Source organism: Natator depressus, chromosome 9, assembly GCF_965152275.1.
Source record: "Natator depressus isolate rNatDep1 chromosome 9, rNatDep2.hap1, whole genome shotgun sequence".
Lineage (NCBI taxonomy): Eukaryota > Metazoa > Chordata > Testudines > Cheloniidae > Natator > Natator depressus.
The window spans coordinates 48,658,034-48,677,807 of NC_134242.1; the positions used below are offsets into that span (position 1 = coordinate 48,658,034).

General features: G+C 44.1%; 1 protein-coding gene across 1 annotated transcript in view; it reads left to right on the plus strand.

The window, feature by feature from the left end:
* Positions 1–19,774, plus strand: part of VPS8 (VPS8 subunit of CORVET complex) — a 232,485-nt gene that overhangs the window by 127,125 nt on the left and 85,586 nt on the right. Inside the window, exons 31-34 of the mRNA XM_074964097.1 lie at positions 4,400–4,484; positions 7,113–7,211; positions 9,002–9,091; positions 18,313–18,359. Coding sequence (XP_074820198.1) covers positions 4,400–4,484; positions 7,113–7,211; positions 9,002–9,091; positions 18,313–18,359 — 321 coding nt within the window. The remainder of the gene's footprint in view (positions 1–4,399; positions 4,485–7,112; positions 7,212–9,001; positions 9,092–18,312; positions 18,360–19,774) is intronic.

Below are 19,774 nucleotides of genomic sequence, written 5' to 3' on the forward strand. Positions count from 1 at the left end.
TTTCTGCTCTTTCTGGCTCGCATTTTTTTCCATCACAATTATAAAGTTGTTCTTCATGTTCTTCGTGGTAGTCTTCATTTGTAAAATAGATTTTAACTTGGTGGGAAACGCGTTTGTGGCTGATACATTAGCTGATCGGCTTTCTCCAGAAATAAATACCTGCGCTAAGCCATGACGCTTTTAAAAACGACTTATAAACCCCTTGCTGGCTTGGAATGATTCATCCCCCATTAAATTTCCAAATTTGTTGCTTGGGCTTGAAGAATTGGCCCACTTAGCAGCATTCCTTTCAGCCTTTCGTGAGCAAACCACGTGCACATGGCTTTGTTTATTGTGGCTTTTGCTGAATAGCGCACATGTTTTCGCTTAAGCCCCACAGCAGAATCAATATTTTGTACAAAGCCATTCAGTTTAGATTAGTTTTTTAGCCATCTTTGGAGAGTAGATTCGGCAATCCCAATATCTTTTGAAACTTTGGCCTGGGTTTCTCTGCTATTCACTCGCTTTTTTTCTACAGTGTAGGAACGCTGATGCTTGCCTTCTACCATTATATTAGGCCTACGGTTAAAATTTTCTAATGTAGTGTATATATATTACTATATAACTACTATATATTATATATCTCTCTAGCATGACAATGACTAAGCGTGCGCGATACGTCTTTACCAATATCGGTAAAGACGTACAAAACGTTTCCGCTCCACTCTTCCTGTTGATTTCTATGTCAGTGAGTTAGTGAGCAAATATGTAGTGCTACATAGCAAGTTCCTGTACCGCGTGTTAACAAATCTTGCTTGTTAAATAGGTAGCACTGGGAGGCATGGTGCTACCGCGCATTAAGCGGATTCACACATAAACGGGTCTGTATTGTATCTGGGGATTCAGATCAGCCCTCGGGTTGCCAACCCTAAAATCAAACAGCAGACATAAACCAATCTTTCAGAGGTGCTGAGAATTTCCACCATTGCCTTTGGCAACTTTACCCCTCCTGAAAGTATTCAGTCTTGTTTGGGTTCAGCCAACAAATAGGCATCCAAGCCGCAACCTCAGACATGGTGAGCTCTTTTTCCCCATACTAGGAAGGACAGAAGCATTGGAAATATAAAGGTGGGTGGCATCTGTTTAATGAAGACAAGCAAGTGCTCAGTTCTGCCTTTCAGTAGCACTCGGAACAGGTCACTCAAGCAATGTTGTCAGTCCCTGGTAAGGCCTGCAAATACATCAGTGACACCATGTGGTTAGAGCATTGTAAAACAGTTGATAGCTCTGGGAATCCAAATGGATTCCTGATCATCTTCCCTTGTCTGGAAGAGATCAGTCAGGAAGCTGTACCAGTGCAGTTCCTCTATCATAGTCTGCTGTAAAGGCATATTGACTGGAGTCCATCAGCAGGCTTGAGGCCTGGCACACAGACCATGCTTGCTTCAGTTTGGACACTGTTTTTATGTAATTTCTTCCTGGCTTTGGAAACAAAACTCAATGTTAGATATGAAAGCCGACCAACAGTAGCAGCACTTCATATGCCACACTCTACTATGCATTCCTCAGACAACATGTTTAGTCTAGAGTTGGCTGTATTTTGAAAATAAAAACCAGCACACTCCTTTGCTACCCATCACTGGGTTGCCCATTTATCCTACAGTAAGACTTTCATGTTGAAGGGAGGCAGGTGGAATGAAGGTTGGACCACAGTCTTGTGATGGGGAAGAACAGCTGAAGCATGGCAGTGCCTCATTCAGTGGAGCTTATCATGAGCCAAATGGGGAAAGAATGGATGAGAGTTGGAGAAGAAGACTGACAGGCTCTGTGACAGGTTGGGTCACAGAAACTCCCTTGGGACTGCCAGTTGATGAGCTGAGACTACCCCTGAGCCCGTTTTCCCTGGCAGCTTGGGACTTCAGAACCCTGCCTGGTTGTGCCAGACACGCTTGCCTGCTACAACCACAGCCCCAGGTCTGAACCATGTCTCTCAAAAGCTGCAGGCTTAACTGAAAACAGCTTAAGAAGTGTTCCTGTCTCCAACACTCAGATGCCCAGCTTCCAATGGGGTCCAAACCCCAAATAAATCCATTTTACCCTGTATAAAGCTTATACAGGGTACACTCATAAATTGTTTGCCCTCTATAACACTAATGGAGAGAGATGCACAGCTGTTTGCCCCCCTCCCCCAGGTATTAATACATACTCTGGGTTAATTAATAAGTAAAAAGTGATTTTATTAAATACAAAAAGTAGGATTTAAGTAGTTCTAAGTGATAACAGGCAGAACAAAGTAAATTACCAAACAAAATAAAATAAACCATGCAAGTCTAAACCTAATACAGTAAGAAAATGATTATAGATGAAACCTCACCCTCAGAGATGTTCCAGTAAGCTGCTTATACAGACTAGCCTCCTTCTAGTCTGGGTCCAGCAATCACTCACACCCCTGTGGTTACTGTCCTTTGTTCCAGTTTCTTTCAGGTAGCTTCTCCACCCCCAAAGGATATCTCTTGAGCCAGCTGAAGACAAAATGGAGGACTCTCCCAGGGGCCTAAATAGACTTTCTCTTGTGGGTGGAAACCCCCCCCCCCCCTTTTTCCTATCCAGAATCCAGCTCCAAGATGGAGTTTTGGAGTCACATGGGCAAGTCACATGTCCATGGATGACTGAGTTCCTTACCAGCCAGGCCACATTACTGGGAAAGCTCAGGTGTGGATTGGCGTCTCCAAGTTCATTGTTAGCTTAAGTGTTTCTTGATTGGGCACTTACTGAGAATAGTCTTTTCTCAGGAAGCTGACCAACTGCTTCACTGAGGCTACTTAAAATTAAACAAGTACATAGCTAATATTCATAACTTCAAATACAAAAATGATACATGCATACAAATAGGATGAATATATCCAGTAGATCATAACCTTTGCAGAGATATGTTACATGGCATATCTAGCATAAAACATATTCCAATTATGTCATATTTACTTTCATAAGCCTATTTCCATAAAGCATTACGGGGTGCAGCATCACAGGCTCCACTGATTCTTGGGATCCTATGTTGTTGTTTATAAAGTTGGTTCCCAAAAATTGCATTTTCTGCTCTGTAAACAGGTGTCTCATTGTTTGGGAGCACTTTTGCTGAAAACTTGTTTTGAAGTTGAAGCTACACAAATTCACACTAGAAATACAATGCAAATCTCAGAAACCTATGACATTTTGTTTTTTTTTATAGTTTTTCATTTTATTTTTCAGGAATTTTGTGTTTAATTTTATCCATTTTGTCCACATGGGGGTGCTGGGTCCTGTCCCCAGGCAGGAGTTTGCTGACTGAGCCTGCCCAGTATTCACCCTGCAGAGGTAGGCCTGGCTTCCCACAGCTGACATTGTGACCTGATGCACAGGGTTGCAGTGCCGCTCAGGTTTGGACTGGCTGCCCTTCTGTCATGATGATGGAGAGACAGCCAGGCCAAACATGAGTAATATTGTGACCCTGTGCAGCAGGTTGCAACGCCTGGACTGGGAAGCTGAGGCCCAGCCCACAGGGTAGGAGTCACTGCTGTGCTGAGAGTTTTTCATTGTATTTTGTTTTATCTTGTGTTTTGTTTTTGTGGTGGTCTGATTTGCGAAAAACCTGGGGCTCTCAGCAGTGTTAGTACTTAACCGTGGGAACAACTTACCCAGGAATGATGAGGTGGATTCTCCATTATTTACAGTTTTTAATCAAGATTGGACTTCTCTTCCTAAAAGATCTGCACTTGCTCAGCTAGAAGGTTCTGTACTTGATGCAGAAATTATTGAGTGAGAGTCTCTGACTAGGAAGGAGGTCAGACTAAAAGTTCATAATAGTCTCTTCTGGACTTAAAATCTATGAATCTGTGAAAAATGGCAGAAGACAGTCCTGAAAGAATTCTTTATTCTCTGACCAATAAGACACTTTTTGAGGGGGAAAACTCAGATTGTTACCAAGTAATTGGTTTACTTGAGGGGTGCCAAACCTGTCTGAAGTAGCAGTGCAGAAACAAAATGCAGCTGATCATCCCTGTAATACAGCTGTTTTCCCTGCATCCTCAGTTTTCTGACTTGGTTTCTAACCAACAGCCCAGGATAGCCATTCAGTTCCATCACAAATGATTGGAGATAATGAGCAGGTTTCTAGGGGCAGCATCTCTTCCACTCATAAAGGCAGCAGGGAAATATTCCTCCAGGATTTAGACAGGACACTTCATTAATAATTAGAATTATGCTTCTAATGCCCATATTATATTATTATTTATAAGTTACATATTTATCCCCTCATGTCTGGGCTGTGTAATTGTTTTCTGCTGCCTCAGAGCTGAGAGTGAGATGGACATTCTATACTCCATTTCTTATCTGGTGTCAAAGAGCGGAGTCTTTCTAACATGGAAAACTTTCTTTATTTCAGCTATCAAATTTGTGAGTTTATGTATGAACGGGAGCATCTCTATGACAAAATCATTGATTGTTACTTACGTGATCCAGTGAGAAAGGTAGGTAAATATGTGATGCTCTTCACGTTTCCTCAGCCAAGAAGAGAGTAGCTCCTCTTCCCCCCTGTCATCGACCTTGTAAGGTTAGAACCCCCTCCTTTTCTGCCAACCCTGGGCACACGCTGAGTCCTGGTCTACACTAGAGAGTTCAACTGGTTGTATGTAGCAGTTAATTGTTTTATGCTGATTTTCAATGTGTCTACAGTACCCATCCTGAATGACTGTAAGGTTTGCTTTTGCATCCATACTAGGGCTCTTTTACGCTAGTCCAAGTGAGGTGGCTGTCATTAGCTTTCTAACACAAGTGGGTCAAATTGTGTCTCAGCCAACTCTTTTAAAACTCTTGAGTGCAAATTATCCAGTCCTGCTGACCCTACATTTTTTATCTTTAGTAGACGCTGTTTAACATCCTCCTTATGGTTATGGTTGGAATAGAAAGTATTTAATCATCCTAGTATATGAATACATCATCCAGCTTATTTCAAAATGGAGAACAGAAATATTTATTGAGTGCTTCTGCCTTGTCTTTATCATTATTGATAATTTACCCTCTTCATTTAGTTATGAACCTAAACCGTTATTACAATTCCTTTTGTTCCTAATATATTTTTTTAAAATCTTTTTATTATCCTTAACTTAGCTGGCCATAGATTTTTCTTTTGATACTTTCATAGAGTCTGTGGCCAGAAGAGGTCATTATGATCATCTAAACCAACTTCCTGTAATGTCTGTTTAATTCTGATTTATATTCATTGTTATCAACTTCCTGTTTTTTCCACGTGTTATAGATTATCTTTTTATTTTTTATTGTTGCTTTCACTTCATCGAACCAGGATTTTTTTAAACTGATGCAGTATTCTTAAATGCTTACGGTATTTTTATTTAGTAAAATGTCCTTAAAAATTCTCAGTTCTCATCTAGATTTGATTTTTTTTTTTTTTTTTTCCCCCTCCCAGTCAGTTTTACAATTGATCTCTCTAGTGTAGTTGAGGCTTAGGTTAGTGTCCAAAAGTCACCACCTTCTTGGGGTTTGTCTTGGTTAACTTAAACCACAACACAACATGCATCTGAGCTTAGGCTTGCTCCTAAGTTTGGCATGCTCCCAGTGTTTCTCCCAGCAGTTCCCCTCTGTCCCTGCCCATGATTCCCTCTCCTGAGAGAGACTTCAAACCCCTCTTATTTTCTGGCTGCAATTAAGTGCTCTTTCATTAGGTCAATGAAAATTACTCTGCATTTTTCTGGCCAATTTTCACTCCTGACAGCAGCATGACTCAGTAGAACAGCCTTGCAGCTTCTCTTTTCGGAATATTAGATCTGATATTGCGAACTTCTTATAGACTTGCAGGCTGAAATCTATATGGGAGAAGGAGAATCATAGAATCATAGAATATCAGGGTTGGAAGGGACCCCAGAAGGTCATCTAGTCCAACCCCCTGCTCGAAGCAGGACCAATTCCCAGTTAAATCATCCCAGCCAGGGCTTTGTCAAGCCTGACCTTAAAAACCTCTAAGGAAGGAGATTCTACCACCTCCCTAGGTAACGCATTCCAGTGTTTCACCACCCTCTTAGTGAAAAAGTTTTTCCTAATATCCAATCTAAACCTCCCCCATTGCAACTTGAGACCATTACTCCTCGTTCTGTCATCTGCTACCATTGATGTAAAAGTAGATGTGAAAAGAAAAGTGGATAATAGAGACAGGGAGAAGAAACAGAGGACTAGAGAGAGTGATAGATGGAAGTGGGGAGGATAAAGGAGAATTGGTGAGCTGCTGAGGACGACACAGGAGAATCTTGAAGAGAATGTGAGCACTAGCAAGCAATACAGTGGGACGGTGGGAGCAATGACCTTCACTCTGAAGGAATACTCTCTTCCCTCCTTTTATCTGTTCTCTTTGTCAAGGGGTCACATTCCATCCTCCCCAGAAGGGAAAAAGATGACTGCTCTAATAACTGAGGAGATCCAAGTAAAGCTACTCTTTGTCAACAATCTCAGCCACTTCTTTTCACATACAGTTCTACTCCTCCTCATACTTTCCCTTTGTTCCTTTAAGAACTACTTTAGGTCAAACCATAACTATTACCAGTAGCTGAGGTTGTCCAACAATTCAGTCATTGGAAGTGGCGCTTCCCAAGGTGGGCTAGCCCTAGTACTGCTTCTGAAGTGCACTCCTTCTGTGACTGTATGTTTTAATTCTGTGAGCGGAGCTATTATGTTAAAACCTCCCTATCAGTTTATCTTCACCTCTAACAACCAAAGGTTTCAGAGTAGCAGCCGTGTTAGTCTGTATTCGCAAAAAGAAAAGGAGGACTTGTGGCACCTTAGAGACTAACCAATTTATTTGAGCATAAGCTTTCGTGAGCTATAGCTCACTTCATCGGATGCAACCAATGAAGTGAGCTACAGCTCATGAAAGCTTATGCTCAAATAAATTGGTTAGTCTCTAAGGTGCCACAAGTACTCCTTTTCTTCTAACAACCAAAGAAATCCTTAAATAATCAATTGTCCATGTTGCAAATACAGTTTAGTGGGTAGTCTGAAAATGACTGTGTCCAAATAAGTGAGTTTGCAAGCTGTCATTGATGCACTTCCCAGAACATACTATACCTTCTTAGTTCATGCCTTTTCAGGAAGAAGTGTTCAACTACATCCACAATATCCTATCCATTCCTGGGTACAGTGCCGAGGAGAAGCAGTCAGTGTGGCAGAAGGCTATGAAACACATTGAGGTACAGGACAGACTGAATTGCTTGTTTTTCTGAATTTAAACCAGTTTCTCCCTTATCCACCTTGTGCTTCTTTGTAGGCAGGAGAGTATTGTCTTTGAGAATGGCATAGCTGGTTTTGGTAGGGTTTATAGAAGAGGAGTTTCCTGAAGCACTGCAAAGGAGGAGTTGATAGCTGCTATACGTTTTGTCTTGTGGTGTGTGGGTGTGTATTTTCAGTAGTCACATAGTGCATGTTTACTGTGCATTCCATCAAAGCATTCGACAATGCACGATGAGTTGGTGTCTTGTAAAGAAGACAATATCCTTATTTTACAGAGGCAAACTGAGTCAAAGAGAGGTTAAGTTAAAATCACACAGCATGTGAGTGGCAAAGTCAGGAATACCACACACACACATCCTGTTTCCCAGTCCCCTGCTCTAACCAATAAACAACTCTCCTTCCCCTTTTTCAAAGTTCAGTACAAACACAATTTTAAAAAGCTTGAGACAAAAATTTCCAGCTATTCGTATAACACCGAATTGATGGATATTATTTTATTCATTTGGAGGCCAAGTTTCTGGTAAATTACTGGTTTTCAAGTTAACTTTCATCATCAAAACTATATTTCAATGACAGTGTAATTATAGGGCTGAAAAGCTGTTCATTCTTGGTACATTATTTTTCACGATTGTTATCTTGCAGGATGAAAAATCTCTCTCCAAAGTAGGCTAAACAATTATCCTCCATGAGGATTAATGATGTACCGAATTTCATTTGAAAATGATCATTTTCAGTTATTTAAACTTAAACTCAAAGCTTCTAATTGTTTAACTTTGGGTAACTGTAAATTATGATTCATTTTATGTGAAACTTGGCAAAAGAAATCACTCTGACTTAATCAAATTGTCCATTCCTCGTCTGAAAAGAATATTTTTGCCAAAGTTCTGAGTAGTTGTAAGGTAGGCTTTGCTAGAAACACCTTTTATATTGCTTTAGTAGTGGCCCACTATAATATATCTATTGTGGTAGTCCCTGAATAGTGCTGTATCACATTCTTTCAGTGCTTTTCAGGCTCCTTGGTGCCATATTTATATGTGAATAACTTACTCTTACCAACATAAATGCGTGAGTGGAAAATTAATCTATGTATGACCTGTGAGGACAGTATGGAATTGAGGAAAAAGTGCTTCTGATCAGAACAGAATGAATTGGATAAATTCACAAAGGAAATTCTTTTTCCCTTCACCTGCCATCCTGTCTGGTTTTGTTGTAGTGATACTGCCCTGGTGAAGAACGATTCCGTTGTAGGTTTCCTAATGATGTCAGATACGATATAGAGCCTTTTTGTCCCTGGTTTCAGTCCAGCTGAGGCCTGTATTGATCGGAAGTTATCACCGTTGGAATGCCAATGAATGGCCTGTGAAATTAGTTGATGGTTTTAGTCCACTTCCTGCACAACAGGAGCCACATCACCAAAACACCTGTACAACTGGCACTAACTGGAAGTCTTGTCAGAGCAACAGGGGTGGAACGCAGGGAAGAAGAGCCGGTGAGGTGACAACTGCAGCTCAGGATTGAGGCCCATGCGTCACCAGTATGAGGATTTTTGTGCTTTGTCTCTGCCTGTTCTGTACCTCTTAATCTTTTTTTAATTGTTGCTTCAAAAGCATTCCTCACCCACTGTTACTACACTTCTAGATATGGTCATGTAGATTTGTAGGTATAGTACAGTATGAGTGGGATCAGCATTAATGCATGATCCTGTAGTTTGTAAGACTAAAGGTAGTGTATTTTCTCCCTCTGTCTCCAGGAGCTGCTGTTACTGAGCCCGAATAAAGCGGCAGACCTGATAGCCACTCACTTCAATGACCAGATTGAGGGAATCATTAAAAATCTTCAGGTAAAAACTTGCAAACGCACTTTGGATTGAACTATGTTTTTATAATTGAATCAGGTGTTTCTCAGCATTGGCTTTGGCCATGTTCACAGGGATTTTCAGACCAGCTCAAGCTGGAGGTCCATCTAGTCCAGTCTCTGACAGTGGCCAGAACCAGCTGCAACAGGGGAAAGTGTAGAAGCCCCTGAACTGCGCATTTATGAAATAACTTGTTGCTGGGAGAGTTTCCATCCAACCCCCTGCCTGAGGTCAGTTGTGTAGCCTGAAACAGAAAGGTGTATTTCTTCAAGTAGTGTCTCTATGGGTGCTCCATAGGTGTATGTGTGCCTCTGCACCTCTAATTGAAGATTTTTGGTAGCAGTGTCCCATTGAGTCCTCGCATGTGCCCTCCCTCCCTCGTGGTCTGCCTTGAGGCTATTTAGCACAGCTTGGGCGGAACCCCCCCCCCACCCTCTTTCTCTACTGGCCTCAGAAGGAATGAGCAGTTGTCCCTTCCTTATCTGTGTCAGTAGCATAAGTAGTGTTTGTTTTGTTACCTTTGTTCTTCTTAAAAGTAGTTAGGCTAGTGTTTCTTTGTTTTATTTTATTCCTTTGGGTTTAAAAAAAAAGAGAGAGAGAGAAAGGAAAAGAACTTCAGTTTCCTGCCCTGTCTGGGGGCATTCTCCCCCCCCAGTCCCCACTAGTAGACTCATAATCTTTTATTTTTAGTTTTAAAAAAAAAGAAAAGGTAAAGACAACATTCTTCTGCATTCCTCCCTGCTAGAGGATGACAGCCCCCTGCCCAGGGGCATGCCTGGGTGTGTCTGCTCCAAGCCTGCCTCTCCTGCCAGGAGTCAGTTCCTTGTAATGGCCAGACACACTCTTTGTGCCTGGGAGAGCCTCACAGAAGTGCTTTACCTGCCACAGCTAAAATGGCAGCCTCACAGGAGCTGGGAGCTGAAGTTAAAACGCCTCCCTATGGAGAAAACACTTCAGTCTGAAGGGGACTCCAGAAACCCCCGATCATCCCTGGAGCCTTCAGGGGTCGACTCATGAAGAGGAGAAGGAGGGGGGGAGAGAGAGAGCCACCAGCAGACTACCCCTGGAAAGGCTCATAAAAAGAGCTCCTCGAAGCAACTGGCCAGCCAGAGGGGCTCCCCAGAGCAGCCACCTTGGTAGGGTGACACCAGCAGCTCTGAAGCATGGCACCTATAAGGGGCCCCCTGCTGTGAGCTCTGCTCTGAAGCAGGCACCAGAGAAGGGGTCTCCTGCTGTGAGCTCTGCTCTGCAGCACCATCCCGAAGGCACTGGTCCCAGAGACAGAGATAGTTCCGCCCCCTAAGGAGAGGGGACAATTACCGTACCATCTCTAAAAGAGCGGCACAGAGAAACCCTTTGGTATATCAAGGATCTACAACCTATCCTGAAGGACGACCCAACACTCTCACAAATCTTGGGAGACAGGCCAGTCCTTGCCTACAGACAGCCCCCCAACCTGAAGCGAATACTCACCAGCAACCACACACCACACAACAGAACCACTAACCCAGGAACCTATCCTTGCAACAAAGCCCGTTGCCAACTGTGCCCACATATCTATTCAGGGGACACCATCACAGGGCCTAATAACATCAGCCATGCTGTCAGAGGCTCGTTCACCTGCACATCTGCCAATGTGATATATGCCATCATGTGCCAGCAATGCCCCTTTGCCATGTATATTGGTCAAACTGGACAGTCTCTACGTAAAAGAATAAATGGACACAAATCGGATGTCAAGAATTATAACGTTCATAAACCAGTCGGAGAACACTTCAATCTCTCTGATCACGCGATTACAGACATGAAAGTTGCGATATTACAACAGAAAAACTTCAGAAACAGACTCCAGAGAGAGATTGCTGAATTGGACTTAATTTGCAAGTTGGATACAATTAACTTAGGCTTGAATAGAGACTGGGAATGGTTGATTCATTATAAAAAGAAACCTATTTCCCCTTGTTTATTCCTTCCCCCCCCCCCCATACTGTTCCTCAGACGTTCTTGTTAAACCCTAGATTTGTGCTGGAAATGGACCACTTTGATTATCATACACATTGTAAGGAGAGTGATCACTTTAGATAAGCTATTACCAGCAGGAGAGTGGGGTGGGGGGAGAGAAAACCTTTTGTAGTGATAAACACCCATTTTTTCATGGTCTGTGTGTATAAAAACATCTGTATTTTCCATGGTATGCATCCGATGAAGTGAGCTGTATCTCTCGAAAGCTCATGCTCAAATAAATTGGTTAGTCTCTAAGGTGCCACAAGTATTCCTTTTCTTTTTGCGAATTTAGGCTAACACGGCTGTTACTCTGAAACCTTTGGTACCAGGTGCACATTCCCAACCATCGATACTGACAGCATACTACAGATACTCCTCTGTGGTACCACGTGAGCCCATGGTAACACACCTGCTCTGGTACTCTGGAGACCTGTGGCCAGGGGCAGCGAGTTATATACACACGTGGTACCCGGGCTCCAGCAATATTCAGGGCCCGGGGGCCCAGCTACACCAATGTTTGGGGCCGGGTCTTTCCCCCGGTCCCCACTTGCTGCTCCCTCTCACCTCTCCCGGCCCCGGAGCCCTCACGCTGACTCTGCATTGCTGGCTCCCCGCATCAACTGCTGCCGCAGGGTCCTACTGCCCACCATTCACTAATGGCAGGGCAGGGTGCCCTTCCGCCCTAGCCCTGAGCCTCTCCAAAGCCCCAAACCCCTCAACCCCAGCCCCAGACAGAGCCCTCATCCCCCCACACCCTAATTCTCTGTCCCAGCCCTGAGCCTCCTCCCACACCCCAAACCTCTCATCCTCAGACCCACAGCCCTCACCCCTGCACCCCCTCCTATCCCCAAACTCCCTCCCAGAGCCTGCATCCCCATGCACCCCCTCCTCCTTCCCACACACCCCCTCCCAGAGCCTGCATCCCTCACCCCCTTCTATACCCCCAGCCCAGAGCCTGCACCCAAACTCCATCCCAGAGCCTGTACCCCAGACTCCCTCCCAGAGCCTGCACCCCTCCTGCACCCTAATCCCCAGCCCAGGACCTGCACCCCAGACCTCCTCCCCGCACCCAAACTCCCTCCCAGAGCCTGCACCCCTCCTGCACCCTAATCCCCAGCCCAGGGCCTGCACCCCAGACCTCCTCCCCCCACCCAAACTCCCTCCCAGAGCCTTAGGTAGGTGGGGAGCAGGTTCTGGGCACCACCAAAATTTCTACAAACCTGCCACCCCTGCCCGTGGCCTCAGTACCCAGAGAGAGACAATTACCATACCATCTCTAAAATAGTGGCACCAACAAACTTTCTGTACTGGGCACAACAAAACTCTCATTGAGGGAGTGCTCTGCCCAACTATCGGTACTGACAGCGTACCATGGAGACTCCTCTGTGGTACCAAATGAACGCATGGCACTGCATGAGCTCTGGTACCCTGGAGACCTGATGATTGGGAAAGAACCACAATCCCCATTACTTGGTACCAGGACCCCAGTATCAAGCACATCCCGGCACCCAGAATCGCTCTTGGCACTGGGCTATATACTGCCAATACCCCAGTCAGCACCACCCTTACGCAGTGAAGAATCTGACGCTGGCCAGGAGGAGATCATTTTCCTGGCCCTCATTGTGGCCCACTGTCACACTACAAGGGTCCCCCCCAATTCCATCAAGCTAACTTACAATCACAGTACGGGCCCCCTGCGGTAAGCCCACCGCCCATGCCCACCTTTGTCCCTCACCCCCCCCCGAAGGCCATATTGTAATTCTTGGGCGACGTACACACATATGTCGCGACCATCCCCGATGTCTCTCAGGGAGAGTCCACCAGATGGTTTGCTACAGCCTGGCTGTCCAGACACCTGAGTCAGGGCAGGAGGAAGCTTTTTCAGAACAGGAAAAAGAACCTGAAGAGGAAGCTACCCCTCCAGCACACTTCTCCTCATCTCTCCCAGATGAGGCCGTGCTGCCCACCCCTCATCACTAGGTGAAGATTTTAGGAACTTTCTGGATCTTACCAAGAGGGTGGCAGATTCCCCTACAGGAGGTGGCAGATACACATCACAGGTTGGTGGAAATTCTGCACACCACCTTCTCATCTAGAATTGTCCTCCCAATTAATGAGACGATTCTAGATCCTACCAAAGTAATCTGGCAGACACCAGCCTCCATTGCACCATCCAGCAACAGAGTGTAAACAAACAAACCAGAAAAAACCCCTACATCTCTACCCAAGGAGGCAGACTTTGTTTTCAACATCCGCAACATGATGCCAAGTCAACTCCATACGATCAGGCTTGGCAAGATGGTATATTCATCGACAACATTACTGTTTAGAGTCATAAATTACCAAACTGTCATGGCCAAATACAATTTTATTAATTATGGGAAACCCAATATGTTTCTGGAACGTTACTGGAAACACAAGAAGAACACATTCAGACCATTCTTAGAGACGGTCAGTTAATAGCCAGACTGGTCCTAGAGACAGCACTGGATGTAGCTGTTACAGCTGCCTGCCCAAGTCTCCATGACAGTGGAACTGAGGTGGGTTGTGTTGTGGGGTTTTTTTTGTTTTGTTTTGTTTTTGGGGTTTTTTTGGCTTTTTTGGCTACGCCTCTCTAGATTGCCCAAAGAGCTACAGACTTCCAATTTGAAGGGCCAAACTCTTCGCGGAGAAGACAGATTTTTCTCTCCACATCCTGAAGGATTCTCAGGCCACATTATACTCCTTAGGAATCTACGCTGTGGGACAGAAGAGAAGATATACCTCTCAACTGCACCACAGGTCACAATCTTCTCAATACCCACCATCTCAGTGCTATTATGAGCCACAGTGTAAGAGGACCAGGGCTCAAAAGTGGGAACAGTCTGCACCCCAGTCCATGACTTCTCAAACTGTCTCTTATAAGCACTTTTGATGAGCTGGTCGAGGGCCTGAACAATGATACCTTACAGAATCAGCTACCATCTATACACCTGTCATGCCATTCAGAAGTCACCTTGCCCTACTTCACAGCAGTTAGGACCAGCTCTAAAGGAAGGAGATTGATTTCTAGCCCTGAACCTACAGGGTGCCTACTTCCATATCTCAATACAGCCATCATACAGGAGATTTCCTATTGCTTACCTTTGGGGCAGGATCATTTTCAGTACAGACTGCTCCACACAGGGTATTCTCCAAGTTTCTCTTCATTGTAGCGACATACTAACCGCGGTACAGTGACTAGACTTTATCAGCACCAACCCTGATGCAGTACAAGCGAGAGCGTTCCTCTTGCTACCCACATTCACCACCCTGGGACACATCTGCCTAATACTCCGGGGAGATCAACTACACAACCACAAGGTTCAAGACAAATAGTCTTCCACAGAAATGACCTTCCATAAAGCTCTTTTGGGGCGAAGGGCTGTCAGGAGTGCCTGTGCACACTTTCTGCCTTTCTTCAAAAACAACACACAAAGGTCATGATGGGCTTAATGTGACCTGTATGTTTTGTGTAAACCGCCAAGGAGCTGCCAGATCTCCTTCCCTCTACAGGACAGCACTCAAACTTTGGAATTGATGCACCCATCACAATGTGCTCATCTCAGCTATCTGTCTACCAAGGATACAGCCGACAGTCTCAGTTGCAATTTTCTCACGACAATGAGTGGGTACTGAATTCAGAGGTGCTTCAAGGTATATCCACCCTTTGAAGAACCATGACTATGGATTTCTTCGTTATTTAATGGAACAAGAAAGGTCCTTGTTGCTGCTCCAGGGCTGGCCTGGGGAAACATTCACTGGCAATTGCCCTCATCTTCCCACAAGACAGGGCCCACTTGTACGTCTTTTCCCAGTTTCCTACTCTATCCAAAATTCTGTTGAAAATTCAGCAAGACAAAGCGAGAGTTATTCTGATTGCCCCTCTTGACCATGACAAGTCTGGCTCCCTTACCTGACACAGATGGCAATATGCCCTCCTGTTTCTCTTCAGCCCATCCCTCACCCGCTCTCTCAAAACAATGGGCTGACCCTTCACCCCAACCCGCGGGTCCTCCACCTCCAGGCTTGGCTTCTTCTTAGTTCCAAGTCTTAAAGGCAGAATGCTCTGACAAGCTGAAAGATGTGTTGCAACACAACCAAAAGTTGATCACTCAACATACTTATCTACAAAATGGAAACGACTCCAAGTTTGTGTCATTCCAAACACACAGACCCAACCTCATCTTTCCTCCCTCTGATTTTGCACTACATTATAAACTCTCACTCAGCTCCCTTAAGGTTCATCTCGCAACGAAATTGGCTTCCCACTTGGTGTTTGCTCACCCACTAATGAGTAGATTCTTTAAGGGCATTGGGAATCTCTTCCCGCGTGTGACACCACCTGCTCCAGCCTGGGACTTTAACCTAGTTCTCAGGGCTTTGAATAGACCTTCCTCCGAGTCCAGGGCAACTTGTTCTCTCTCTCACCTGTCCATGAAGACAGCATTTCTAATTTCCATCACCTCAGCTAGGCACATAGGAGAAATAGCGGCCCTGATGGCACATCCATCATTCACAACCTTTTTTTAAAAAAAGACAAAGTAACTCTAAGGCCATATCCCAAGTTTCTCCCTACTTTCTCTGCACTTTCCATATGAATCAACAGATCCGTCTCCCTGTTTTTTTCCCAAAAACCACATTGTAACACCTGGGAGATAATTGTGCATATGCTAGATATTAGAAGGACATTAGCATTCTACTTGGACAGGACTAAAGACTTCAGGAAATCCCCTAAACTCTTCCTTTTGTCCACAGAAAGATCCAAATGCTCTGTGATATCAGCTCAAAGACTATCCAAATGGGTCTCTAGTTGCATTAGTCACTTATCAAGGGCACAACTTGCTTCCATTCAGAGTCCATACACACTCCATGAGGTCATTTTCTACCTCAGTCACATTCTGTAGGGATACCTCTATCTCAGCAATCTATAGAGCAATGACTTGGGCCTCTGCCCATACTTTCGCAGAATATTATGCAATTGCTGAAGATTTGGCCGCTTACACCATCTTCGACTCCACAGTACTCTCTGTAGTAAAAGACTCCACTCCGAAGTCCCGGCCTCCAGTGGTGGGTACTGCTCAGGAGTCACCTACAGTGAAGCATCCATAGGGACACTACTCGAAGGAGAAGGAGGAGTTACTAATCTTGTGAAGTAACGATGGTTCTTTGAGATGTGTGTCCCTGTGGGTGCTCCACAACCCACCCTCCTCCCCTCTACTTCAGAGTTCTCGATAGGGCTGTGCGGTAGAGAAGGAAGTGAGGGGGGTTCGTCTGTGCAGTGCTAAATAGCCTCAAGGCAGACCATGAGGGAGGGAGAGCACATGCACCGGCTCTACGGGACACTGCTACCAAAAATCTCCGATTAGAGGTGCAGGGGCACACATACACCTACAGTGGAGCACCCATAGGGGGACATATCTCGAAGAACCATAATTACTGCACAAGGTGAGTAACTTCCTCATCCCTTCCAAACACTTCTAAATCCTTACAAATGGAACCCTTGCTGCTCTCCTCTGTACAAATATATAGCAAGGAGTCAGACTATTCCCTTTAGTAAGAAGCTGCTATGCCCTTCTGTGCTTGGCATCAATACATTCCATTTGGGGGAGGGATAGCTCAGTGGTTTGAGCATTGGCCTGCTAAACCCAGGGTTGTGAGTTCAATCCTTGAGGGGGCCATTGAGGGATCTGGGGCAAAAATTGGGGACTGGTCCTGCTTTGAGCAGGGGGTTGGACTAGATGACCTCCTGAGGTCCCTTCCAACCCTGATATTCTATGATTCTCACTCTTGAGTCCCTAAACAAGGTTTAAAAGAGCTGCTTTCCTAGCTGCCCCAAACATAGTGCCTGCCAGGATCCATTCAAACATGTCTGTCCATCAAGCCAATTTTATATAGACAGTCTGTTCTTATCTGTCCTGCTGCTGGGGAGGTACAGAACCAACCTCCATTTTTGTTGTGATAGTTATAATAAATAGTTCTGCTCTTGGTTAGATTGTCTTGGTTTTTGATAAGTTTATTAGATAGTTTCAACAGCTTTTCATTGTTTGATACCACAAGCTTTGCCAATTCTGGTAGATCCAGCAAATAACCTGCACTTAAGAGGTGCGTCCCATTTCTGATTTCTATGATAAATGTTGAAGGAAGGACGCTGTTAGGGACTGTGTTGTCTAATAGACTTCCTAAAAGGGCTCAAAGGATTGACACTCCATGCAACATTTGCTTCTGCATGAGGCTCTTAAAACTTGTGGGTTACAGGCCTGTTTTTTAGAGCTGCTTGTTCGGTCTAAAGATCCTCTCAGAGTCAAGATCTGTTGTCACAGTGGTGTGGCAGCAAGGTTTATCCACTCCGTGGTAAGACCACTGCTGGAATACTGTGTTCAGAGCTGGTGTCTTGGTTTCTAAAAAGATGTTAAAAATTGAGAGCTGCAAGAGTGATTTAAAGTCTGGAAAAGAATCTTATGGTGAAAAACTTAAGGAGTCCAGTCGATTTCTCTTATCTAAGAGAAGATTCAGAGTTGATGGTCTGTAATTACCTATCCAGGAAAAAGGTATCTAACAATGGAGAGCTCTTTAATCTAGCAGACAAAGACATAGTGCAATCCAAAGAGGAGGAAGCTGAAGCTAGACAAATTCAAACTGAAATAAGAGAGTTTTTTTACAGTAAAGGTAGTTAACCATTGGAATAGATTGCCAAGCGATGTCGTAAATTCTCCATCACGAGTTCTTAACTAAAGATGAATGACTTTCCAAAGATGCTCTAGTTCAGCCACAAGTTACGGTTTTAGATGTGGGAATCACTGGGTAAAATTCTATAGCCTGTGAAGGTCAGATTACTAGATCATCATCTCTTTTGACCTTAAAATGTATCTATCTATGAAGCTCAGGTTGCTTCACTTGACAGCACAGCTGCAGGGTTTCTAAGACCGGATGGCTAGCACTTGTTCATAACGATCATGTAGTCCTTTTACAATCCAAAAAACAACTGCTAGGCTAGGAGGAATTATACCAAGTGAAACTGGTTTAGGAGATTTGCTCAAGGCAGCGGCTCTGGCCAGACTCTTCATGAGCATCAGTCCCATAAGAGTGAATAATAATTCTTTCAATGGGTATAACTTCAGACAACTCAACACCAGATTATTATATTAAAATATTAATTCTTTTTTGTTTTCCCCACTATTCAGGACCAATTCTTGCTTTTCCAATTTTTGAGAAGTCTCCTTGACCCAAGGTATGTAAGTAAATTGGATAGTTTATAACTTTCTGCTCAAAATCATAACTCTTTAGTTAAAGTACACTGCTGTAAACACATGTATAAATGCATAAATACACACATGACCATAAAACATTGTAGGGTACAATTCTGCCTTGACACGGGAATGATCCAGATGAGCTAACAAGGCTTTTCCATCCCAGGTCTTTAAGATTTTGTGATTTTTCACATTACACAAACGTTTGCAGACACTTGCATCATGAAGGCAGAGAAGGAGCTAATACAGATCCAAAGAGAGGCAAGAAATTGATTAGCTGAGCTCCACTGTAGCTGCTGCTATAAAAGGCTGTCTCTTCTGAGGACAAAGTTATTCTCCTTGAGATAGGAGCTAAAGTCTCTGCAAACCACAGGAGACTAGTCTGCGAGTGACAGGGCCAGTCAAGATAGATACACTTGATACATAAAAGGTACTTCTGCTCTCTGTGACTGGGTTTTTACATTGGGATTGCTATACGCTAACCTCATGCTGGTGAGCCTAGCCCAGAAAGGCCTGAGTGTGGCTTCTTAAAGGGGTAGGGCCAGTTGGGGAGTGATTATCAGTTGAGATGTCCATAGTAGGAGTCTCTCCCTGCATTAAACTGTATTGTGCAGTTACAAATGTGATTCCATAGGAAAAGGGGTGAAATGAGCATAGGGACAAAATTCCGTTTCTGAAAACTTGCTTTGCCTGTTTTTCTCTTCTGATTACCAGCAGTCTAAGCTTCTGCTATTGTTCTCTAAGAATCCACAAATTTGTCAGTTACTTTATTGAGATGCCCAGAACTGAACACACAATCCTGTACAGTGATAATTCTCAGTTCATAAATTTTCAGTATGAGTGTCTGTGTGCTCCAGATGTTTGGCTTGCATATTGATAAACAGGTGTTACTGCCATCTGGATTTTGAATTTGCCTGTGTTTGTGCAACAGTATCACCATCAGATTATTGTGATAAATGAGCCCCAAAGAAAGGAGAAATTGCACTGGACTTCAATATTTTTCTTGTCAACAGCAATAGGTTTCATAAATCTCCAGGTAATAAACTCATCCAATTTAGCCCTGAAATAGTTAGGAAGTGGCCACTTCCCTCTTAGTCTGATCATAAGCACATACATTACACTGTGTGTTCAAACCGTCAACAGGAAGTCACTCTTAAAAGCATAATATCAACTTTTGAATCTGATTGTACAAAATCTCTCTATTTCCTGTACAGGACTGACATTCAACAAGCCACAGTCAGGCCACAGACCCTGCCTCTTTGCACTACCTGAATTCCTGCAGTGTTCACATTTGTACAACATGGCTGTAAATATGGATAAAGTCCATTTAATTCTCTCAGGGCTTCAGCAGTATCGCTGGAGGTCCAAGATAATAGAATTAAATGGGTATAATGGA